The following is a 24291-nucleotide window of genomic DNA, read 5'->3' on the forward strand; positions in this document are numbered from 1 at the left end:
GTACTGTTTGTCTATCATGGTATGCGTTTAGTGCACTGACAGTGTGTTAGCCAATCAGATCATTTCCAATTGCATCATTTCCTATAGCAACTGTTGACGAAATGTGCAAAACATGCTTCACTAAAGCCTCAGTGAAAAAGTCTCAGTGAAAGGGGGGTTCTGAAGAAGCCGATATTAAGGAAGGGAAACGTGGGAAAGTGCTGAGGTGTGCCAAATTACACAAGAACTGGACTGAAAATCAGTGGCAAAAGTTCTTATGGAGTCATGAATCTAGTTTTGAAATTTCTTACTCAAATTGTCCGCAATATGTACAGAGGTAGTCAACAGAATGAATCTTCAGACATCTGTAATACAGAGGCTCTGTTTGGGGTTGCATTTCAACCAGTAGTCCTGGAGAGCTTGTACCATCAGAGATTAGTCCGCCAGCAAAAACATGCTGTCAGTGATTGGCCAAGAGAGTTTATGTTCTGAAGAATAAAAGTGGTCACACTAACTACTGACTTTTAAGTTTGTTAGAAACGGTTTACCGTCCCATGTCTCTTTGTAGTTTTTTTTAGTAGTGAGTCATCTGTCAAAAACAAAATCTTCACCATGTCACACCAACTTCCTGTTGCATCTTCTTCTTCAGTCATTTTAAAAGTACATGGGAGCGATAAAAGCGTCAACACCGCCATCAAATGGACAGGTTTTAAGCAGAAATTTATTGGAGTATAATTTAACCTGTAACATTTTGATGAAGACTCCATAATATGCAGAATTTGTTTCATGTTAAATGCACATTCTGTTTTTGGTTTTATTTTTATGTTGTACAGAAGTACAATGTGTTAAACATGTAAATCAAGAAAACATACATATGTACAAAGACTGAAAAAAGCAAAGTCAGCTCAATAAATTAAGACATTCAAACATTTGGGGAGCTTCAATAAAAAAGAGAAAATCAAGGCAACATGCAGTCCATTTCAGTGCAGCTGGTGTCAATCATGTCTGCTGTGTCATTCAATGAGATCCTAGAAAAAAGAGAACACAAAATGTATGTGTGAGAAAAATTACACCATCTGGAAAACATTATAAAACAGTGCTAAATAACATCTCGATGCATGCTCAATCATGCTGGTAAGGAAATCCCAAAAAGTTGATTCTGTTCATCCGAATGCAGCGTTTTCAGTAGGAGTCTGAAGAAGAGACGAAGAGATCAATCAACCCTTTGGGAGTGCTAAATAACACTTACATCATCTGAGTCCTGTTGGCAGGCTGTGCTATTGCTGCTCGTGCCGCTTTCATGATCAGCTGCAGTGGAGTTTTCGTCGTCCTGGAGTCGAAGGTTGGAGAAACGATATATCGGTGTCCTGTATTTGGTTTATTTGAAGAGTTTCAGTCAGGTTTCAGAGCTCATCACAGCACAGAAACAGCTTTAGTGAAGGTTACTAATGATCTTCTTATGGCCTCTGACAGTGGACTCATCTCTGTGCTTGTCCTGCTACACCTTAGTGCAGCATTCGATACTGTTGACCATAATATCCTATTAGAACGATTAGAACATGCTGTAGGTATTACAGGTACTGCACTGCAGTGGTTTGTATCATATCTATCTAATAGACTCCAATTTGTGCATGTAAATGGAGAGTCCTCTTCACACACTGAGGTTAATTATGGAGTTCCACAGGGTTCAGTGCTAGGACCAATTCTGTTTACATTATACATGCTTCCCTTAGGCAGCATCATTAGAAGACATAGCATACATTTTCACTGCTATGCTGATGACACCCAGCTCTATCTGTCCATGAAGCCAGATAACACACACCAATTAGTTAAACTGCAGGAATGTCTTAAAGACATAAAGACCTGGATGGCCGCTAACTTTCTGCTTCTTAATTCAGATAAAACTGAGGTTATTGTACTCGGCCCTGAAAATCTTAGAAATATGGTATCTAACCAGATTCTTACTCTGGATGGCATTACCTTGGCCTCCAGTAACGCTGTGAGGAACTTTGGAGTCATTTTTGACCAGGATATGTCCTTCAACGCACATATTAAACAAATATGTAAGACTGCTTTCTTCCATTTGCGCAACATCTCTAAAATTAGAAATATCCTGTCTCAGAGTGACGCTGAAAAACTAGTTCATGCATTTATTACGTCCAGGCTGGACTACTGTAATTCATTATTATCAGGATGTCCAAAAAACTCACTGAAAAGCCTTCAGCTAATCCAAAATGCTGCAGCAAGAGTCCTGACAGGGACTAGAAAGAGAGAACATATTTCTCCTGTTTTGGCTTCCCTTCATTGGCTTCCTGTTAAGTCCAGAATTGAATTCAAAATCCTGCTCCTCACATACAAGGTCTTAAATAATCAGGCCCCATCTTTTCTTAATGACCTTGTAGTACCATATCACCCTATTAGAGCACTTCGCTCTCGCTCTGCAGGCCTACTTGTTGTTCCTAGAGTATTTAAAAGTAGAACGGGAGGGAGAGCCTTCAGTTTTCAGGCCCCTCGTCTGTGGAACCAGCTTCCAGTTTGGCTTCGGGAGACAGACACTATCTCTACTTTCAAGATTAGGCTTAAAACTTTCCTTTTTGCTAAAGCATATAGTTAGGGCTGGACCAGGTGACCCTGAATCCTCCCTTAGTTATGCTGCAATAGACGTAGGCTGCTGGGGGATTCCCATGATGCATTGAGTTTTTCCTTTCCAGTCACCTTTCTCACTCACTATGTATTAATAGACCTCTCTGCATTGAATCATATCTGTTATTAACCTCTGTCTCTCTTCCACAGCATGTCTTTATCCTGTCTTCCTTCTCTCACCCCAACTGGTCGCAGCAGATGGCCGCCCCTCCCTGAGCCTGGTTCTGCCGGAGGTTCCTTCCTGTTAAAAGGGAGTTTTTCCTTCCCACTGTCGCCAAAGTGCTTGCTCATAGGGGGTCATATGATTGTTGGGTTTTTCTCTGTATCTATGAAGCGTCTTGAGGCGACTTTTGTTGTGATTTGGCGCTATATAAATAAAATTGAATTGAATTGAATTGAACTGTAGCAGACAGCAGGAGACCACCACGGTCAGAGCTTTCAGTGTGCTTAAATTTGAACATGCAGCAGATACCGTATGCGTGACTCACCTGTTTCTATAAATCACTCTCTTGACAACAATCACAGCAGAAACAATAGCTATGAGGACGATGATGACTGCTCCTGCACACACCAGGATCAACACCAGCTTTTCTCGCTGGAAAATACACGAAAAGGTTGATATTTATCCAAACAAAGACAATTTTATAAAATGAAGCAAAGACTGAAAGAGCACAATCAACCTACTGACCGGTGTGTCAAAGTGTGTGACTGAAGATGTGGACATTGCAGGAGGAGCAGGACTAGGTTTAATACCACAGGCTTTGACTGTCTGCTTTATGAGCTGAGGACTGAACCCACCCTCACACCTATCACTCGGGACCTTGCGGTACCTACAAAGACAAAAGGGAATAGAGTGAGATTTGCATGTGTGCATAAAGGTGGTGTTTCTCTTTGCTTTATGAAGGCAATTACCCTTCTGTCAGAAGCTCATCCTCCTCTCCATTCAAACAGAGCTCATAGGTTTTATTTGCAGCGTTTGGCTGTCTCACACACTCTGAGGTGTTAATGTGTCGATAGTAACCAAAGTCGCTGTAGTAAAGGAGAAAAAAAGAGTTTTAGTGCAACCACAAAATGCTTTTCTCTTCTTAAACTCTATATTTTGCAAGAAAATGGGTGCAGCAAATTTTTAAAAAATGTGCAAAGTCACATGAAAATGCAGTACATAAGGAAAAAAAAACACAGTAATGCTGGGTTTTGGGCTGAAGCTATGTCTTTGGCTAAGAATGCAATTAAAATGTTTTAATTTTGTTTTAATTTTGTTGTCTGTTATGTGCAGACACAGCATCCCTTGAGTTAGCTGCCTTTTTTGTGCTTGAGTGATTCACACGTTTCCCAGACAGAGCAGCATTATGCTTTACACACCGTAAGAACACTGGTCTCTCTTGGTCGCTTGCTGCAAAAAGAAGTTCATGATCGTCTGCTTTCTCATCCTTGGCAAGGAAAGCACTCAGGTCACACTTGCCATTGCTACACTCTCATTTAAAAGCCACAGCCATTAACTAGAGGCCAAAAGCAGAACAATGCCGCCTTTCTTCATTAAAAAGGAAAACAAGCAAACAAACAGAAAAAGTAAATGCAAAACAAAAAGCTGATCTTGAACTTCTGAGATGTAAGCAAAGGCCTCAGAATTTCGAATCATTGTACAGCTAAGATAAAGTAATATATTATTATTTATTGTGCAAAAGTCTTGACTAAGCTCTTGTTTATTTTTATTTTTTTTAGAAAAATGGGAAATAGAGTTTGTACACTCTGGCGAGGTTGAAAGTCAGTATTTAGTAAGACCAGTGATGGGACTAATGGCGTTACTTTTTTCAGTAACGAGTAATCTAGCTAATTACTATTTCTATCGTTACAACGCTGTTACTGTTACTAACAAGAAAATGTGATGCGGTCGCGTTACTATTTTTCAACAAACAGACGGCTGAAGCTGTGTTCAGCTTACTCCACCTTATATCAGTTGCATTGAAGAAGCTGACTATGCGCTACAGCTTTCAGCAGCTGCACTCGGCAATCACTTTCTGGCAGACAATCACTTTTTGGCACAACACCTGGAGCTAAGGGGGCAAAACAATCGCATGAGTGCTGCTGTTTGACTGAGGAGGAATAAAGTAGTCGTGGTGAGCCAATCACATGACCAATTTAAGATGACAAAGCAACAAGGTGATATATACCAGTTTTCAAATTGTGTTTATAGACCACGTAAAACCAGAGTCATGATAAACAACATATACTCGGTGTTTTTTCCTGAATACTTTTGTCACGTTTACTGTCTAAGGACAGCGCTAGCAAGCACTCTCTGCTTATGACCACAAAATAAAAAAACAAAACAAAAAACAACAGCAAAAACCAGCCCGTTCATGTTGGTGGAAAAATGCACCATGTCGACCAATCAAAAAATGATATGGACAACATGACATGTGGTTGTTTAGGAAGACGGGATAGTTTTAGGAGTGAGAGAGAGAGAAAGAGAGAGAGAGAAAGACAGTAGAAAAAGAGAGAGCGCGAGTTTTGAGATGTGAGACGTTTAGCATGTTTGGAGTGTGTAGTTAATGTGTTGTCTTGTGTAGTTAGTGTGTAGTGTTGTGGGTAGTTTTGTGTTGTGTGTCAGAACAATGAGATGACTGCTGTCTCCAGGTAAAAAACAGGAGCAGTGATACACCTGCTGCTGTCAGACCTGCAGGTATCAGGCTGTGATGTTCTCCTTTATAGTGGACAGGAATAATTGTTTTGGAGTGGCACAAATAATTTGCGTGGCATCTTATTGAATGCAGAAAAGCTGATTGTTATGTAAATAGTTTAAAATGTTTTTTTTTTAAAGGTAAAAGGTAAAATTGACAATTTATATTTGCATTTAAAGTTATGAAATATGATTCAATAAACATGTCTGTGGTTGTTACAGTAAAAAAATATAACTTTTTCTACTCGGATTTTATGTTTTTTTGTCTGATTTTAGATCAGTTGTGTTAATACAGTATGTCAAAATGAAAACATAACTGTAAATTCAGACACGTAAGGTTGTGCTGAAAAGGATGATACCAAACAAGGCAAAGTAAATAGTTTTTAAAGGTGAAATGTAGAAGGAAAATCAAAAGTAGTTAACAATGGCCAATTATACCCTGGACCCCAGAGGGTTAAACTTTTTTTTTTTAAGTAACGCAATAGTTACTTTTCAAGTAATTAATTACTTTTAATATCTTGCAACTCAGTTACTAACTCTGTTACTTTTTTGAAGAAGTAACAAGTAACTATAATTAATTACTTTTTCAAAGTAACTTGCCCAACACTGAGTAAAACCATCTATAGTCTTCAACAGAGCCTGTACTCTCTTCAGCAAGCCTTCTTCTAATTCCTTTAAGTTGTTTTCAGGAATAAATCTCCAGGCTCCTTGAAAGACATTCAAAGCTCTTTGGATGTTTCTGCCTTTTGTTCCATTCTCCTTTAAGATTATCCTACACTGCTCCAATAATACTGAGGTCTGGGCTCTGGGAAGACCAATCCATGACTGATAGTGTTCCATTGTGTGTTCTTCCATCCTGGTATGCTTTTACTGCATTCACTGTGTGCTTTGGATCACTGACATGGTGAATATTTAAGCCACTGGCAATCAAATACTTTCCTCACCCTAAACCATGACAGAGCATCCACTGTGCTTTACAGATGGCTTTAGACAATCACTGTTGTACCTTTCCTGATCTCATTCATACATACTGATGACATCTTGAACCAATAATTTCAAATTAAGACTCATCACTCCATAAGACCTGGTACCACTGATTTTCAGTTCAGTTCTTGTGTAACTTAGCGTACTTCAGCCACACTTCCACTGAGCCCATTTCTGGCCACGCCAAACAGTGAGTCTGTTTTTAAATACTCAGTCCCAGAGTCCAATATAATGTACCTGAGAGATACTTCTTAAGAACATGATGTTCATATACTGTCCATCTATACTGTAGATAGTATTTTTTTTTAAGTTTTTCCATGACTTCTTTTGAAACCTGCCCACTTTCATCACATCATTAAGTGGCTTAAAAAATGGTCAAATAGTGATGGGAAATGAGTGGAAAAGTGGCCAGTGTGCAAAGACAAACTTTAGAAGACCTTCAGAAAGCCTTGAGAACTATTGCTCAAGGTCATTAAAAACAAAGAGGGAAAAAAGAAAAGAGTCTGGCTCACTGGAAGCAAAATGTAATGAAATGAAAGGTTTTTACAATAATATGCAGTACGTTACAGGACCATTTAAAAACAAAACAATCCAACATACCACAAGAAATCTTCTCTGGTGCACAGACAAGGGCTTTGCTTTTTCATCACCACAAAGCTTCGCCCATTTCGGCATAGAGATTGCTTCTTTAACCTCCTGTAGGTCTCCTTAACACCCAGGACACATCCATTTCTTTCCGAGTCTCCTCCTTCTGTTGAATGAGCCAACCACTCTTCATAGTCGTTGTCATTACCTGATGAAGGCAGTGATGACCTATTTAACTGTCACTAACAATCCTTTTAAAAAATGCAGGTTTAACAAAACCAAACCTAGAATGTAAATAAAGCAGTTTTAGGCAATGTTAGTCAAACTAGTGACGCATAAGTCTGTCCCAACACTTACGTCACTTACATAAGATTACTAATGCAAGTGCAAAACAGCATCTGCAATACAACTAGGCAAAATGCCACAGGGGAAATATCGAAAGTCCCGGGAAAGTATCTATCTTTTCACCACCAGATAAAAGGGTGTGGTTTAATTACAGCATCTCACACAAATTGTAGAGGAGAAAACAAAAAAAAAAATGCAAACAGGTCTGTTTTCTTCTTCAAATCTGCGTCATAAACAGAGGTAAAACAAGCGGGATGTGTTTTTACAGGTTTTTAGAGGTTGTGGAAAATCCCTGCTTCTGCAGTCGGAAAACAGCTAATACAACTCACATGAACCTACCACCAGGTGGCAACATGCCATAGAAACCAGTGAAGAGCAAAGAGTGCACAGTAATCGTAGATGTTATTAGACTTACATTCTCTGGTAATGAGACTCTGGAAATCAATGGTGACTGCTACCCACATGGGCTGGCCGTCTTCCTCGGGCCGGAAGCCCCACACACTGACGGTCATGGCGTTGGTCCCCGGCTCAGATGCCAAGCCTGCAAAGAAGAAGGGCTGATCCGTAAAGTTATACAGCTTCCAGCACTGACCCTCATCCGTGGAGAATCTGGTGGTGAAAAACAGTAGAAAAAGAGAAAACTTTAAATATAAGAAAACACTTCCTGTCACTTCCCTGTGGTCTTTAAATGAGAATAAAGTACTTGATAGTCTTGACTTGTCCTTCACGATGGGCCTCCACAGCCACAATTAGACCCCCAGAGTCCAATATAGTGTAGTGATGAGGACCCCTCAGCGTCCCCCTCCAGTTATAACCTCCATCTGAGGAAACAAACACGTCGGGGTTCTGCGATGATGACAGAGAATCACCCACGCTGCCTGTTAAAAACAGGAAATCATCTATAAGTGTGCATTTTACACAGTATTTGGACAATGGTTTGGACTGAAGCACTGAAAGTAATTACAAATTAATTACCATGCGCAATAACCAGACCAACAGCAGCCGGCTCAGACAGGGTCACCATGGGAACTATATGGTTATTACGACTGTGTTCCCCATGTATATGGAGATTGCACTGGCAAAAGAAAAAAAAAAGATCAAAATGAAAACACATACATACAGACAGATAAATTAATTTTTTTTCTATGTAACATACACTCTTGATCTTGTCTCCACAATTTATGTTCTCAGGTTTTTTAAGCGGTCTCCACGTCCCTCCTCTGTTGAATGAAATGACAGATTTTATACGGCCATCTGAAAGAAAAACGAAGTATTCCGGTCAATATTCAGTAAGTTCAATCAGGATTTTAGATATAACTCTCATTATGCAACTCATGGCTGTTTATTGAAAAATCAAATGATTTGCTTTTAGGCTACTCTAAAAAAAAACAAAAGAAAAGACTGAGCTTCTGTTCCTATGGGATGATTTTAGAAGTCTCACAGCCTGGCTTTTGTGCTCTGCTCAACAATGCTGAGGCCATGCATGTGCCATGACAACCTCTCTGTAAAGTTTAATAAGTTTTCCTACTAATTTCTTTCTTTCTTTCTTTTGTAGCTTTTATGAGCAGGGTGGAGTCCACCTGCTCCGGGTGTTACAAACCGGGATCTTTGTCTTTGTTTTTTCTTCACGTCAGCAATCAGCTCCTTAGTTTCATTAATGTTGGGTAATATTTTGTTCTCTTAACACCGCACTGCAGTATTGCTGATGACAGTCGTGTTCTCTTCTGTCAGACAATGATGTTATTGGTTGAGCACTAAATTGAAAGCGGCATGACAGCCTGTCCAATCTCCTCAATTCAAACACTTATAACTCATAAAGTGTCACAAAACAGACAACTGGGGGCTACATTTTGGGGGTTGGAATCAAAAGCTTTTGGCTTAAAGCCATTTTTTACAGGAGTCATGTACGAAAAGCTACGAGACAGAAGATGCATACAATACCTGTATGGAGAATCTTACCAACGTCTAGCTTATTAGTGAGGTACACTCCTCTCAGTGAAGTAATGTTGGTGAAGTCACTCTTTCGATGTCCATCAAACAGGTGGCGCTCTAGAGATTTGGAGAACAAGATCCCACGGTCGTCTGAGGTGTACATGGTCCCAAAGAAGGTGTCTGAAATAAAACGGAAAGCACGAATGTATCTCGCAAAATTACAACACATTTTAACCTCTCCTATGTAAAGAGTTGAATTTTTGCAGAAGTCTCAAGCCACTACTCATGTCTTTATATTTTGCTAGAAAAATAGTAAATCAGTGCAGTTACTTATTGAAACATATGCAAAAAAAACCCCCAAAAAACAAGTTCTAGCACATTTGAAAGCCAATACTGCAATAATGTTGTTGTCTGGTGTTACGGCCCTAGCTGGGCCTCCTGATACTGCCCTTGTGTGGGCGTGGTGTTTTTCTCCGCCTCCTCCTCTTTTGCTCCACCCCCCGTCTCTCTCTTGCTCTTCTCTCTCCCCAGGACACAGCTGCTGCTCATTGGACTCATTTACCACCTGGGCCCAGTCAGCAATCACCTCTCGGAGGTCATATAAGCTGGGGATGAGCTGTGAGCAGGGGGTGGGGTGGGGTGTTCTCTGGTGTCGCTGCGTTGTGTGTGGTTAACCTGCTCAAAGTGTGGAGTTGTGGAAACAGCATAGCTGCTTTGCGTGAGTAGTGTGGGCTTGTGGGCCTTGGCAGCAGTAAAGCCAGCTGCTGATAGTGACAGGGTGAGCTTGTGGGCCCCTGGAAGTACCTCCTCGTGGTGTGGAGTTTTTGTTTGGTTGTTGTGTTCTTTGTTGTTGCAACCCTTCTTTTTTTCCAAGTGTTATTGGTAAAACGGCATTGCCGGGTCTTTATGTTAAGATGATCTATAATAAAGACTATTTTATTTACTGAAAACACTGGTCTGTTTTCCTTTCATTCTGTTCTGGACTCATTTGTTACTGGTCCCCTCACTCACATGCCTAGACCCTTTCGGGGGGAACGTAACAAAGTGGGGGCTCGTCCGGGATATGACTGGAAGGAACAGCAATTGAGTTTTAGTGAGTTGTTTGCTGGTGGCTTGTTTAGTTGTATTGTATCTGCTGCGCTCTCTCTCCAGTTAGCAAAGGGGAGTGTCTAGCTGAGCGTAAGCTCCTCCTTCAGGCACTCATTTTTTATTTTTCCTTTATTATTTTCGGAGTAATCCCGGGTGGGGATTAGTTCCCTGTCGGGGGTAGGCTTGTCGGTGCTTTGTGCACTTGACGCTTAGCCTTTAAAGTTGCCTCGAGCCTGGTACACTCCAGAAGCTAACTAGGCTAAGATTTTAGTAGGCAGGTCTGGGGAGAGGGTTGGTGGTATTTTTATTTATTGGTTAACCTGTGGCCACGCTTTTCCCGCCTGTTTCTCATTTGTGTATTGGAGGTGGTGCTTCTTTGTTGTTATTGTTAGCCTCAGGTAGTTTTTGTTTTAGAGTCAATGGCTACCTTTGATATTGCAGTGTTTAAGGGTGAGCGTGGTGCAGCGTCTCAGCCCGTTCTGCAGGCGCCAGCTCAAGCTGTAGGTCCATTGGTGTCGACACCTGTTGATCAGGGGCTGCCTGAGAACAAACCCATGACAGTGCCTCGCTTCGAACCCCTCTCCATTGAATCAAGTGAAGGCTCGAAGCTGGATGCTAAGCTCTGTGTCCGTCTGGCTCGTCTCCAGCTGGAGAAGGAGCAGCGTGAGAGAGAGTTCCAGCTGAAAAGGGAGCTAGAGCTTAGGCGTTTGGACGCGGAACTGGCTAGGGCTAGGGAGGTCGAATTGAGGAAGGTGGAGGTGGAGGCAGAGACAGCTGTGAGGTTGCGACAGCTGGAACTCCGGCAGGTTTCCCTTCCTCTGACCGCCTCCATTCGTCAGGCGGACATCCCGTTTGACGTAGGGAAAAACAGTCGTCTGGTTCCGATGTTCCGTGACACTGAGGTCGACAGCTACTTCGAGTCGTTTGAACGAATAGCCACGGCCTTGCACTGGCCACGGGATTCATGGGCCATTTTGCTCCAATGTAAGCTGGCGGGTAAGGCTCAAGAAGTTTGTTCCTCGTTGTCAGCGAGGACAGCTTGGACTATGACAAGCTGAAAAGGGCTATCCTGCTGGCCTATGAGCTGGTCCCAGAAGCCTATAGGCAGCGTTTCCGGGGGTTGAGAAGAGGTCAGGGTCAGTCCTATCTTGATTTCGCCAGGGAAAAAGGTGTTCTTTTCGATCGGTGGTGTGCGGCCTGCAAAGCCACTGACCTGGCTTCGATCCGGGAACTAATGCTCAGAGGAATTTAAGAACTGCATTGCTGAGCGCATCGCGGTATATATTAATGAACAGAAGGTTTCCTCGCTACAGCAGGCTGCAACGCTGGCTGATGAGTTCGCGCTCGTCCATAAAACCAGTGTCAGTAGGTATGACCGGCGCGATGCCCCAGTGAAGGTTAGTGATGTGCCAGCTACACAGTACCGAAAGGGTGAGGTACTTGTGTCCCATTCCAGTGTGAAACGAAAGTGTTTTTTTTGTTTAAAGTCTGGCCATTTAATAGCGAATTGTGGAGCCTACAAACAGAAACAGTCAGTCTTGAGAGTTAGGAGTGTGCCAGCTAACAAAGCCGATACAGGCGTGGTTTCAAGAGCCAAAACAAAGCTCTGTTTCTTCTGCCACAAACCTGGCCACCTGGTTGCTCACTGTTTGAAAGCAAACTCAAAGCAAAATCGATCTGCTTTCAAAAGAGTGAACTGTGGTTCACAAACCGACAAAGTTGCCAGTCCTAGGCAACAGTTGCAAAGCCAGCTGCTGTTAGTGACAGGGTGAGCTTGTGGGCCCCTGGAAGTACCTCCTCGTGGTGTGGAGTTTTTGTTTGGTTATTGTGTTCTTTGTTGTTGCAACCCTTTTTCTCTTTTTCCAAGTGTTATTGGTAAAACGGCGTTGCCGGCTCTTTATGTTAAGAAGATCTATAATAAAGACTATTTTATTTACTGAAAACACTGGTCTGTTTTCCTTTCATTCTGTTCTGGACTCATTTGTTACTGGTCCCCTCACTCACACGCCTAGACCCTTTCGGGGGGAACGTAACATCTGGACTCTAAGGAGGTTAAACCAAGGCTGATAGTGTTAAAAGCATTGATTAATACCTTGAGTTAGGTGCTATTCTTGTGCCTGAATGATTCATAGGCCAGTGTTAAGTGACTTAACAAAATAAATTATAATAATAATAAAACATTTCTCCATCACCTGAGGGAGGTGATGGGGACATGTTAAGCTTTTGAATGTGTGTTCTCGTGTGTGCATGTGTATTTGTGTTACACCCCGATGCCAAGATATGCTTATCAGCTTTTGCAGTGAAACCTAAGTCTTCCTCGTTTCAGCCAGCAAAAGACAAAGTCACCCCACACCACCCATGCACCACTGTCTCAAGCAGGTGTGAGCCAAAAATTGTATTATACTAAAAAGAGAATAAAATTCCTTCCAATTGAATGAGGAAGGAAAAGAAAGGGCACGAGTTGGAGAGGGAGATAAAAACAGAGATGGAAAGGAACAAAGCCATGAGATCTAGACTTGCATGGACAAACACACACTCAGTATTATGGACTGATTTGTCAGCAAGTCCAAGAACTTGTTAAACCAGTCTTGTCTTTTCAGTTGAAGTTTTCCATTTCAACAGAAAAAAAAACTGATATGCTGTGAGGACACGTTCGCAAATATGTGTCAGTCATAGGGTTAATTTTTATAGATGTGGCTTTTTGAATGGAAAACATTTTCAAAGATATTAAAAGGTCCCATTTGCGGGTTTATGTATGTCTGATACCTCCCGGGTTGTCCACGTGCAGGAAGAGCATATCCTCATCTCCATCCAGGATGGAATAAAACTGCAAACAGAGACACATATGAAAATCGAGAGCAGACGTGAAAAAACACGCACACACAAAAGAGATGACTCGTTCAATTTTTTGCTATAAATCTTGTCTAATCTTCTTGAGACAGAATGTGTGTTTGTGCTGTCAACAAGATGTGTGGGTGTTTCATCAGAGCAGGTGTGTGTTCAGCTGGTGTTGAAAGGGAAAATGTTGCCACCGATGTTTTTTCTGCATATCAACCAACTTCCTTAGTATGAATGAAGTATCTGCATTTATCTTTAATGTTCCCCACCCATAAACCTGACACAAAGACAAACGGAGCGGTGCGATAAACATCTCAATTATCATTTAAAGAAAATTTGTTATAAGTGCCGATTCAATTCAATTTAAAGCTACTGTGTTGTGCTGGGAGGGAAAGGGTAGAACCACATCTTGCTTATTAATAACTTACTAAGAACTAAGAGCAGTAAAAATACTATATCTTTGAAGGGTCAGTGATATGTGCTGATAAAAAAAGCAGACAAATGGCTGTGCACTGTAGTGGAAGGTTAAATTTCGGTGTTGACTAGACAATCTGTTTTTATATACTTAGTGCAGGAGGGGATTAATAATGAGGGCAAAAACTGATGATGTGTGGAGTTCACACATAATCAGCTTTTGCCCTCAGGCAATCCTGATGAATTTACCTACAGTAGATCTAATTGTACAGTACCTACAGTACAATTAGATCTGAAAAAATTCCTGAATCTACCTACAGCAAATTCACCAGACTTGCCTGAGGGAACACATCATCAGCTTTTGCCCTCAGACAAATGTGATGAATCTACTGGAGATTCATCAGAAAGCGAAAACGTTGCTGTACATTCATCAGATTTGCCTGAGGGCAAAAGCTGATGGTGTGTGAAGTCGAGTGACTCCAAAAATCATCAGCCATACTTTTGATTTCATTTTCGGCCTGTTACTGCACTACCGTGTTGGGCGACCCTTGAGAAACTGCCCTAATTTTGGTAATATTTTTTGGTACCAACACCAAAACATTATTAACATATTAGACTGTTTTCATTAAGAGAGTGCTATAATATGCTTTGCATTACCTCAAAATCTCCCAGTTTGATTAGTTTAAAGTAACTCTTTAGTACTTGAAGACACTAATAAGCTCTACTACCACTTCCACAGTGTTCACTGTGATTCTAATGAGGTCTCATACTGTTTGTAGCCTCCCAAGAGGTTTTTTGGCTACATTGTACATAATGCTGCTGTTATCAAAACAATTTATGAGTTCTGTCCCACAGTTGCTTTTTTTAAGTACTCTCAGCCGCCCACGTGATTCCCACATACAGCAAATGGATCCACATGTGTGGTTTGGCACAGATTCCACTTTTATCCAGAGTCTGGATCAGATCTAGGAATACACTACTTGTGAGGCTGAGCTTGTTTCTTCTCCCAGAACTGAACAAGTTAATTTTACCGTGTAAGGTGAATGTGTTAACCTCTACACTACAGAGGTGCATCTGTATTGTATTTAATATAGACATGAAATTATATACAGAGGGTGGAGTATAGAAATGTTAACAACACTAAAGCCAAGGAAATCTGCACAGGCTCTTGGATTTTACTTCATGTTATGCTGGCCTAAAGAGAGAGACCACTGGGAATCTGCACAAAGATAAATATTAAATACTTTTGACTTTGAATCAAACAAAGCTGCTCTAGTAGAGCCCAAGATTAAAAATGGAGCTGAATTCTTGCAGAACAGATCCTCTTTTAGTTTGAATGATAAGTAAGCACAATCTATCTGTGTACATCCCTGGTCGTCTCGGTCATGGTAATCTTAAGCACTTAAAATAAAGTAAACTTGACTTCTTTTTGTTTGTGAAAACGTTTTGCCGCTCATCCAAGAGACTTCTTTAATTCTAAAAACTGATGAGTTAGATCATCGCCTTGGAGGTTGTCCCAAGAGTTACTGACTGGCTGCATGAGGGTATGAGGGTCACGTGAGGTAAGGAGTGAAGCTAGGCTGTCAGAAGAAGTCAAGTTTACTTTATTTTAAGCGCTTAAGAAGTAATCAAGATCATACATTTGACTGCCTCGTGCTACAGTTACATTTTGAATACTACCAAACATAATTGGTTCAATTCCCAGACCTACCTGTAGAATATTAGATGTTGTTGCTAACACACTCAACAGAAATGATGGTTGATATTTTCTCTCACCTGCTCAGTGGATGCAGAAGGCAGGAGTGCTTGACTGAAAGTATCTCCTTGGTCTGATGAGAAATACATCACACGAGGAGATCTCTAGGAGAAAAATAATGCATGACTATATAGATGGAATATATACTACTCGATAGACCGAAGTGTATAAAAAATGATCCAGCCATCTTACCGGGTCTTCCATAACAGAGAAGAAGAGAAACGCTCCTATGTAACCAAAACTGTAGATGTCCTCATGGATTATGGTGAAGGTCTTCCCCAGGTCCTTTGTTCTTTTCAGGATTAAATCTCCCCTCTCCTCTGCCTCAACTGTATCGGCAAATGACAATAATAACACGAATAAGTTCAATAAGAAATGTGCACTTGCCTTAAACACATTTAAGCTCATTGCTCATCCGCATAAAGCATGCACCCTCACAAGCAATAAATGTTTTGAGTGAAAAAAAGTACTTATATTTATTTTGAGCTTGTGAAATTAGGCTCTGATGTACACAAGAGTAGTGATCTGACGGATAAGTGAAAGTTGTCTGGTTTGATCCTGGAAGGAGATGTAGATCCTTTTGGGGTTGTGTCAAGAAGGACTTTCAGTGTAAAAATCCACCAAATCAAAAGCTGTGGAGGGTAAGGCAATAGTGTTTTCTCATGTAGCTGTCTAAGAATAAGCGCTGCTCTACTAATGGATTTAGTCATCTTAGCAATTATAAATCAAACTTAATCTCAATACACTATACTCTACCCCTCAGTTCCTCACACAACTTGGTAATTTATTTAGTTGTTTTGCAATGTGCTTATAGCATGTCAGTTTTGAGCTTCTTCTGCTGCTTTATTGTTTTATTGTACTTTAATAGCTTTTATGCCGCCCCGTAATCAAAGGATTTTTCCTGTGAGATAATAAAGATTTTAACTTGGCTGCAAAAGCCATAAAGATGCAGATTAGATTAAACATTAAAAGCAGAATTCTTATGACTATGCAAACCCTGTTACACACAAAATAAAAACATATATACACACTAGAATACAGACAAGCCTGTATTACAAAGTGTCTGATCTTTAAATTGCACCAGTTTTACAAAACCCTTTAACAGCTTTACAGGTTCTTACCTGCATCTACTTGACTGCAGCTGAAGAACAAATTTATGCCAGCTCCCCTGATGGAAAGTGGAAGGAAAAAAATTACAAACACCTCAAAATGTCACAATTTTAATAGGTCATGTTTCTTTTTAAACAAGCATTTATTGCTTCATAAAAACCTTGCTCGTATCATCTCAGTTTATTCAAAGTCCCACATGTTACGCATGTCATTATGCATTTTCCAGTGCTGTTACTATATTTGTGCCACAGAGCTATCACTGTTTGATATATTGAATAACTCTTTTTCCTTCTTTATTCTCACCATGAGAAAGAATGCACTCCATCGTGAACTTTTGTCCACCAGGCCCCAAAGTCCAGAGAAAGCCAAAGACCACCCTGAAAGTCAGGAAACAAAGCAATGTTTACACATTAAGGAGTGTTCCTGATGTGTGTTTGTGTGGATGATAAACATGTGTGTCTGTGTGATAGCCAGGAATATTAAACAAAGCAACGGAAACCACTAAGGGACTTTAAAAGTTCAACAGACTCACATCAATGCTGAGGGCCACAAGATAGTCAGGGTTGAGGAAGTGGTACACGATTGGCTGCGCCAGGTGAAAGGGCAGTTGGATGAACTTGAAGGTTGCACCAGCATCCGTGGAGGTGAAGATAATCCCACCTGGATTGTTAAGCACCGGTGTGTCGGCTGTTAAAATCACCTGTCAGTAAAAATCAATGGAAAACTGCTCAGAGATGGAAATTTGAGAAAGAATTTTAGCTTCGTCAATAACTTTTTGTAGTTTCGTGCAGAATTGTCTGCTTAAAATTCAGTGCATGCAAGCTCTGTACTAGTGATTTCAAGAAAGAAAGAAGAAAACCATCCACTTTCTCAGCTAAAGATTCTGCTTGCATAGCTCCATGCAATATAATCAGTCTGTGAACAAAACTGTAAGAACACTAGTGGGTAAGACTCAAGCTGATTAGATGTCAGCATACATGATATTTTCACACCTTCATGTCAAAACATCACAAGGTCCACAGCCAAACATGCAATGCAGTTTACCATCACTAACTGCTCTTTCATTGCACACCCACAGAAAAGTGTTAGTAAGAGTGTAAAATAGTGCTACTTACAGAGATCCCAGGTCCAACACTGACTCCAAATTCCTCCTTAATAAAGGTGTGGTTGATGCTCTGAGAAATGTCATGAAAAGATTTGCCATAATCCGTGCTGATGAGAGAGGAAAGATGGTTACGTTTTGATTGAGGTGCCCACGGTAGCTGCTGATCAGATTCTAACTCACCTTCTGTAAAGTCGTGAGGAGCCTCCTTCATTTAAAGGATGAACTGGACCACTGATTGTTGACAGCACCAAGACCACCTATCAAATGAAGAAATATAGTTACAACTTTAAACACTGGGTTAAAAAGTCACAGATAGATTAAGATGATCCACTCTAGCACACCTTAATTTGGTTTTTATTTTAAACCAGCATGTTGTCTAACATGTCTCTTAAAGCGCAAAAACCTGGTCAAATCTGTGCTTTCATTCTACAAACAAATCCTTAAAGTACAAGATGGAAAGCTCAGAGATTGTGACCACTGTCAGAGCTAATGAAATGTAGGTTTTTCTTATTTTTTCCTTAACACTTCATTACTATATTCCAGTTGTCACTGACAGAACTAGTAAGATAAGGATAAAACCAGGGGTATTGTGAAATGACATACCCACGGATATTAAAGAATGAGGAGAATTTGCTGTGTTTAAAATCAGCCTCAATTATATTTAATTCATTATCGTATATTGATGCATATTTGTGTGTTGTGGCACTTTTTTTCCTTTACAAACTCTACATTGAATTCTATTGTGCCCCTGTGACATGTAAGAGGCTATATGCAATAAACCTTCTGTATAAGAAGCTACTCACCCCTGTATCATCACCAACCCATGTGAGAATTACGTAGGAACCATCATCACCATTAAAACCTGTCTAAAGAGAGAGGAGAAAAACTCACACATCACAAAAACAGGCCTAACAAGCTAAATTAGATCTCTTCTCACAATTTCCTGTAATTTTCCCAATAATACTCTTTGCCAAATGAGTATACGGGCTTACATTACTATACGTGTTTATATTACTTTCACTTGGTTGAGAAACCCTGTTAAGCATTGCAAAACACAAATAAAAACGGGTACCAACTTCAAAGTCCTGGAATCTCCTCCTTTACATTAAATAAAAGGCACGACGGACATTGCACCTGCCTATATTGACCAAGCTGCAGCTCACCTCGTGTGTGTTATCATCCAGAACCTCGTGTTCGGCGGGGGTGAGAAGGAGCCGACAAGAGGTGAAGGGAGGACCATGTGAAGGCTTGGAAAGGCCTGGGGAGCTGCTGGCATCCCTCCTGGGGCGACGGCGCATTTGGTCCTGGCTCTCACTATGCTGAGTCCGGCGGAAAGTCAGCGTCTTTCCCTCCTTGATTCTGCATTCAACTCTCATAAGAAGAACGACGGACACCCCCAAAAGCATCAAATGTCTCCAGATCATGTCGACAGTGATGTGACTGCAATGGAAAAAAAAAGAGTCCCACTGACCGATATCCCTGGCAATAATGACTCGCTTTTGTTGTACTCTAAAGGTAAGTGGGTGTGGGAAGTGCTTGGACGGGTCATTAACATAAAAAGTGCTGCGCTAAGTGGCACTTCCACCACCAGCAGGTGCTTCTGCCCGCATCCTGGTGACCTAACTGCAGGGAGAAAAAAGTTTGTCTTAAAACAACAGATTAATTCGTGATTCGTTCACTTATCGTCAATATATTAACAAATGAATTAGCAACAACAAAAAACAACTGGAATTCACATTTACAGAAGTTAAGGACATTTTAAGGACAGCTTCAAAAGAAAAGTTCTGGCAAGCTTTGAAAGAAATAAGAGACGTTAATGTGACATAAAATCGCAGTAGTATGGGCAGGTTAACGCAAGAGGTCGACATGTATTCACTTGTGTTGCTTTCAGATGTGTAGAATAGAATAGAATAATCCTTTAATTGTCCCACAAGGGGAAATTTGGTTGAAACAGCAGCCAGAAAGACACATATACAAACAAACAGTACACAGGACACATAACAGAAACATACACAATTCTTTCTTACATATTTACATGTATGAACATGATAGGCTATGCTGGCAAAATACCTCAGGGAATTATGGCTATGATTCATCTAGTTAAGTTGTTACGACCTCATAGTCATGTCCTGAACAAGTCAGATCTAAGGAATCAGAGGGCTGGGTTTTTTTGGCCGGGGGGCGGTGCCACAGAATTACACAGGTGCTTTCACCGCGGGGTGAAAGCAGCTGTAACAGGCTTTCCCTTTGGAATACCTTTTTATTTCCAAGACACCATGTGAACTATTACAGGAACTTTCATCTTAACAGATATAGAAAGTGAATTAATACATAGTTTCAATTAGGATTAAAGGTAAAGAAAATTAATTATAATGGTGCTGTATGCATTTAAGGGTAGGAAACCGAAACCACTGAAGTGGTAAAACAAGATATCTAATAATTTGTGAGAACTGAAGTGTGGCACATTAGTTAAAAACACAAAACATAATCTTATGATGAGTCACCTCTAATGACTTGGTTTTAGGTACAACTACAACCCTTATAATGAAAAAGCACTCGAGATATTGGAAAACTGACAGCAATAAGTATGGGCGCCACCAATGGGTGGTCAGTGGGGGGCTCTGGCCACCCACCCAAAATTTGCTTTGTGGGAGAGTGAATCTTAATCTGCTTCAGCCTAGCTCTGCCGAAAATCTAAAGCGATGGCTGGACTTCCAGTCAATCAATCAATTAAAACTGATTATTATGGATTTCAAAATCTTCTTCGCTTTTCATATGTGCCTATTTTCAGTGATATCAACTTTAATAGCGGGGAATTAACTAAGCTTATGATTTTTTTTCTTTCTCTCATTTTTGCCATTTTCAAGTAACGTATATTTGATATCAGCATAATAAAACTGGAAATTCAGTTTTTGGTGTGCCACCCCAATAACATTAGAGAACCATCCCACTGCTGATATGATGAATGAGCTTCTTAAGACACTTGGCAAGGAACTTATCTCTGCAGGGGGACTATTGTAATTCGTTGTTATCAGCTCGCTCTAAAAGCTCCCAGTTCAGATTCAGGCGATAGAAACTCTCTACTTTACAATAAGGCTTAATATTTTTTTTAATGTTAAAGCCTATAGTTAAGGCTTGATCAGATGTTCCTGAATGCTGCCTTAATTATTGCTATAGTAGGTTTGGATTGCTGAGGGCTTCCCAATGATGCACTAAGTGTTTGCACTTCAGTCTTATCTCTTCTTTCTTTGCATGTTTATACAACACAATATTTAATCATTAGCAATTATTTCACACTGCCTCTCTTTCCTGTAGTGTGTCTTTTGTCCTCCCTCTCTTGTCTTTACGGAAGGTGGATTCCTCTCCCTGAGCCTGCTTTTCCTGAAGATTTCTTCCTGATAATAGGGATAAAACATTTTCATTCCTACTGTCGCCAAATGCTTGCTGAAATGGAGTTTTGTGATTGCTGGAGTTTCTTTCTAATATTGTAGCTTAATGTACCTTACAATATAATGTGCCTTTAGGAAAAAGTTGTTATGAATTAGCGCTATGTAAATAAAATTGAATTGAACTGAGTGGCATGTTCCACCTGAAGGAGGTCCCGGGGCAGACGCATGGCATGCTGGAGAGATTATATCTCTCTGCTGGCCTGGGAAGGCCTCAGTTTTCCTCTGAGAGAGGTGTGGGCTTTGCTGCTTAGGCTGCTGCTCTCGTGGCCTGTCCCATGAAAAGTGGAAGAAAATGGTTGGATGAATGAACTGAATTCTATAATAGGTAGAATAATACATGGTTCCAATTAGGTTTAAAGGTAAAGTGTCTTAAATGTATTATCCCATATCCTATTAGGGTACAGAAGCAGAAACCACAGAAGTGAACTTAAGGGTGTGTAGAAACACAAAAAACTTCTTTGTAATGACTTGTCTCTGACTTGGTTTTATTTGTGCTTGGGTTTGCTTCCCAAAAACACTTTAAAAGCCCTTGGGATAATCAAAGACTGAGAGCCAAGTCTTTTGTGCAGTGAAACCATTCAAGCTTCAATGGTTATTTTGTCCACTTGAAAGAACTAGAGATCATAAAGTGGTAAACCACAAAACTCTTATATAATTCACGTTAAAATTCCCCCAAAATGCTGTTTCTTTGATTAATATGATTTCCTTTTTAGATTTTTTTTTTCTGTGACCAGAGGTTTTCTGATTTAGCTCCCAACAGTGATTCACTGTTCACTTTCTATTTTCTGATTTTGTCTCCTGAAAAGCCTGAGATGGTATCTGCGCTTGATAAGAAGAACAAATGTTATTTACAACATTTTACCTTTATTCACGTTGAAATCCTGCACAGAGTCGTGCTTTTCAGCTTTTACAGATCATTTCCCAGCTTTGTCGCGCAACACATATTTGATTCACAAAACCTTACTCACAACAAAAAGGCAGACAGATCTTTACACAGTGGAGAGCTTGTTGCGCAATTTTTGCTGGAAGTCTGAAAGTTTTTTTTCTTTTTTTCATTTTCTAGAGAAGGCATGTTTTGTTAAGACCTGTTAGTTTTATGGCAGCCTGCTTTTCTCTTTTTGACTCCAAGTTCAGTTGCTGGATCACTACCAAACTGAAACGCACACCTTGTACTCTGACTTCTACATGCTGCAATAAACTTACACACATCAAAGACATTCATCAAAAATCCCCCAATGTTTTCATTCACTTTGCTTAGAAAATTATATACAAAATGTGTACTTTTAACACAAGGAATGTGTTCTGTGTTCAGTAGTGGTTTTACACAATAGCTGCTACAAGACATGACAGCAGACAATGGGCTACAAAAAAGTGCCCAAACAGAAAGAACCATTTGGACCATAAATCCACATGAGTGAACATCCCATGTCCTTCCAGACAGTTGCAGAACATGTCCAAAAACTACAACATGACGATCTTCTCATGAGCCAATGTTTTTAGTCACGGGCCGCCCTCTCCAGTTGTTTGAAGAAATGTCCCTCTCTGTCTGTTGGTTCAGCTCCTGTAAGTAGTGATGGTCCTGCACGTGCATGAGACCACCAACGGAGTCCGCAATTTCATAAAGGACTGCAAGGACGGAAAGTGCTGTTCCAAAGAAATACATTTTCAGGATGGCTGCCACCATGGTTTCTGTGAGGAAGAGCTGCCTGCAAAAGGAGAAGTAAATATTCAGATTTTGATGACAGACAAACATTAATTCTACAGCAGGGGGGCCATATTTAGATTTCCAAAAAAAAAAAAAGAGGACACTTGGACCAGTCATGAAGAACTTTAATACTGTTTGCTTAAAGAAAACTTTAACATATTTAAACGAAGCCTTCTCTGTGCGGTTAATGAATGGTGAAATTAAAAAAAAAATGTCATATAGGCTTTTATAAGTCTATAAGTGCAAAAAAGGACAGTTGGTAATCCTATTCTACAGCAGATTTTAAAAAAAAGGGGGAAAAAAATCAGGTAAAAGATTTGTAAGAAAAGCTGAGGCAAAAAAAACCTAAACAAAAACATGCATTGATCTATGCATGTTTGACAGATAGCTTGTCACCAGCCTACAGATTTTTGAAGCCAAGCAGGTAGCTGAATTTTGAAACAGTTCATGTGCATTTTGATCACTGTTTATATCTCGATGACCGCAGTACAAAATTCACCACAAGACACAGTAAACGAGCCTTCTGTTTTAGAAAGAAATGATCTAGGAAGGAAGCTTGAATCACCGGCATACATCAACAGGAAGATAATTCGTGCTGCGTTTGCAAACTTCTGGAAGAATCAACTTTACCCTGAGGAATAATCTAAAGTCCTTACGTCTCTACACATTTTCGACGATGCAGCTGTTACTTTCAATGCGGATGTAATAGTTTCACTTATTCACTGTGCTCAAATTTACTTAAAAGAAGTGAAAAATAAAAGAGTAAGGGACGACTCAAGGCAACAGTCAGAAAGCGAAAGACGCATGGCTTTCAATGCGATAAAACACAGACATTAAATGCTGCTTGTCGGTACTTTAACCGAAAGGCTCTTAAAGACTGGGACATGGTTTCTAATGGCACGATAACATACCGGAATATCCACCGATCTGTAAACCGTTGTTCTCTCTCGTTTCTCGAAGCTGTGCAGGCTCTGTTTCTCCAGCGGGCACGACACGGCACGGCACAGATCATCAAAGAAACCAGTTAAGTTGTTTGGTTATTTTGTCCGTCTGTTAGTTCACACAGTGTTTCTTCGTGCGAGGTGAGGAACTCTTCGTCCAACCCGCTGCTGTGCCCGCACGGTCTGACTCCCCCTCTCACTCTCTGCTGTGGTATGATAGACGACGTCACGAAGAGGAGAGTTCTGGGTTTTCCAGGCTGTTGATTAATTTCCTGTTTTAACAGCACTCAAATCACTTTCGGCCTAATTGTTGTGTCGATAGTCAGTTCACGACTGACACATTATCTGATAAGGATATGGGAAATTTGTAAACGATTTCTAGTGAAAAAAAAAAGACAGTTAAGTGTGTGGACTGTGGTTAATTTCCTTAAAGCTAAATTCTTTTTTTTTAATGACCAGCAATTGTTAATTATTCTTGACTACATTCAGGTAGTCAAGAATAAGAGACCCTTAGAGACCAGGCAAACCGGTTGTGAGGGAAAATGAAGATTCCCCAACTAATTTCCAGTAGTTGCTGGGAGAGTGATTGATAAAGAGTCACGCAGCCCTACTGTCAGTGACACCCTGTCGCTAGAGAAACTGGCATCCAAATGTAATTGCGTTGGTCTTTAGCATATTGTTGACCAAATTAAACTTGTCTACAACATCTGTCTAGCTGTTCTCCAAGGTGTAGTTTCTG

At 40.4% G+C, this 24291-nt stretch overlaps 1 protein-coding gene across 2 annotated transcripts; it reads right to left on the minus strand.

The window, feature by feature from the left end:
• Positions 1-682: 682 nt before the first annotated feature.
• Positions 683-23805, minus strand: LOC113009079 (sortilin). Of its 2 annotated transcripts, none has more exons than XM_080292186.1 (23): positions 23523-23805; positions 19528-22612; positions 18621-18897; positions 18261-18323; positions 17638-17714; positions 17468-17564; positions 16885-17052; positions 16656-16729; positions 16364-16410; positions 15435-15571; positions 15263-15346; positions 13001-13061; positions 9173-9325; positions 8370-8467; positions 8189-8288; positions 7917-8091; positions 7629-7822; positions 6884-7076; positions 3535-3651; positions 3311-3452; positions 3111-3217; positions 1229-1309; positions 683-1007 (listed from the first exon to the last, which is right to left on the minus strand). In XM_080292186.1, the coding sequence occupies exons 2-23, from the start codon at positions 19551-19553 to the stop codon at positions 938-940; spliced, it is 2541 nt and encodes an 846-aa protein (XP_080148312.1). In that variant the 5' UTR covers positions 19554-22612; positions 23523-23805; the 3' UTR covers positions 683-937. The 2 variants fall into 2 exon arrangements, with proteins under 2 accessions (XP_080148312.1, XP_026002942.1); XM_026147157.2 differs by having other exon boundaries at positions 1229-1346.
• Between the last annotated feature and the right edge of the window lie 486 nt (positions 23806-24291).

Source organism: Astatotilapia calliptera, chromosome 17, assembly GCF_964374335.1.
Source record: "Astatotilapia calliptera chromosome 17, fAstCal68.1, whole genome shotgun sequence".
In the NCBI taxonomy this organism is placed as follows: domain Eukaryota; kingdom Metazoa; phylum Chordata; class Actinopteri; order Cichliformes; family Cichlidae; genus Astatotilapia; species Astatotilapia calliptera.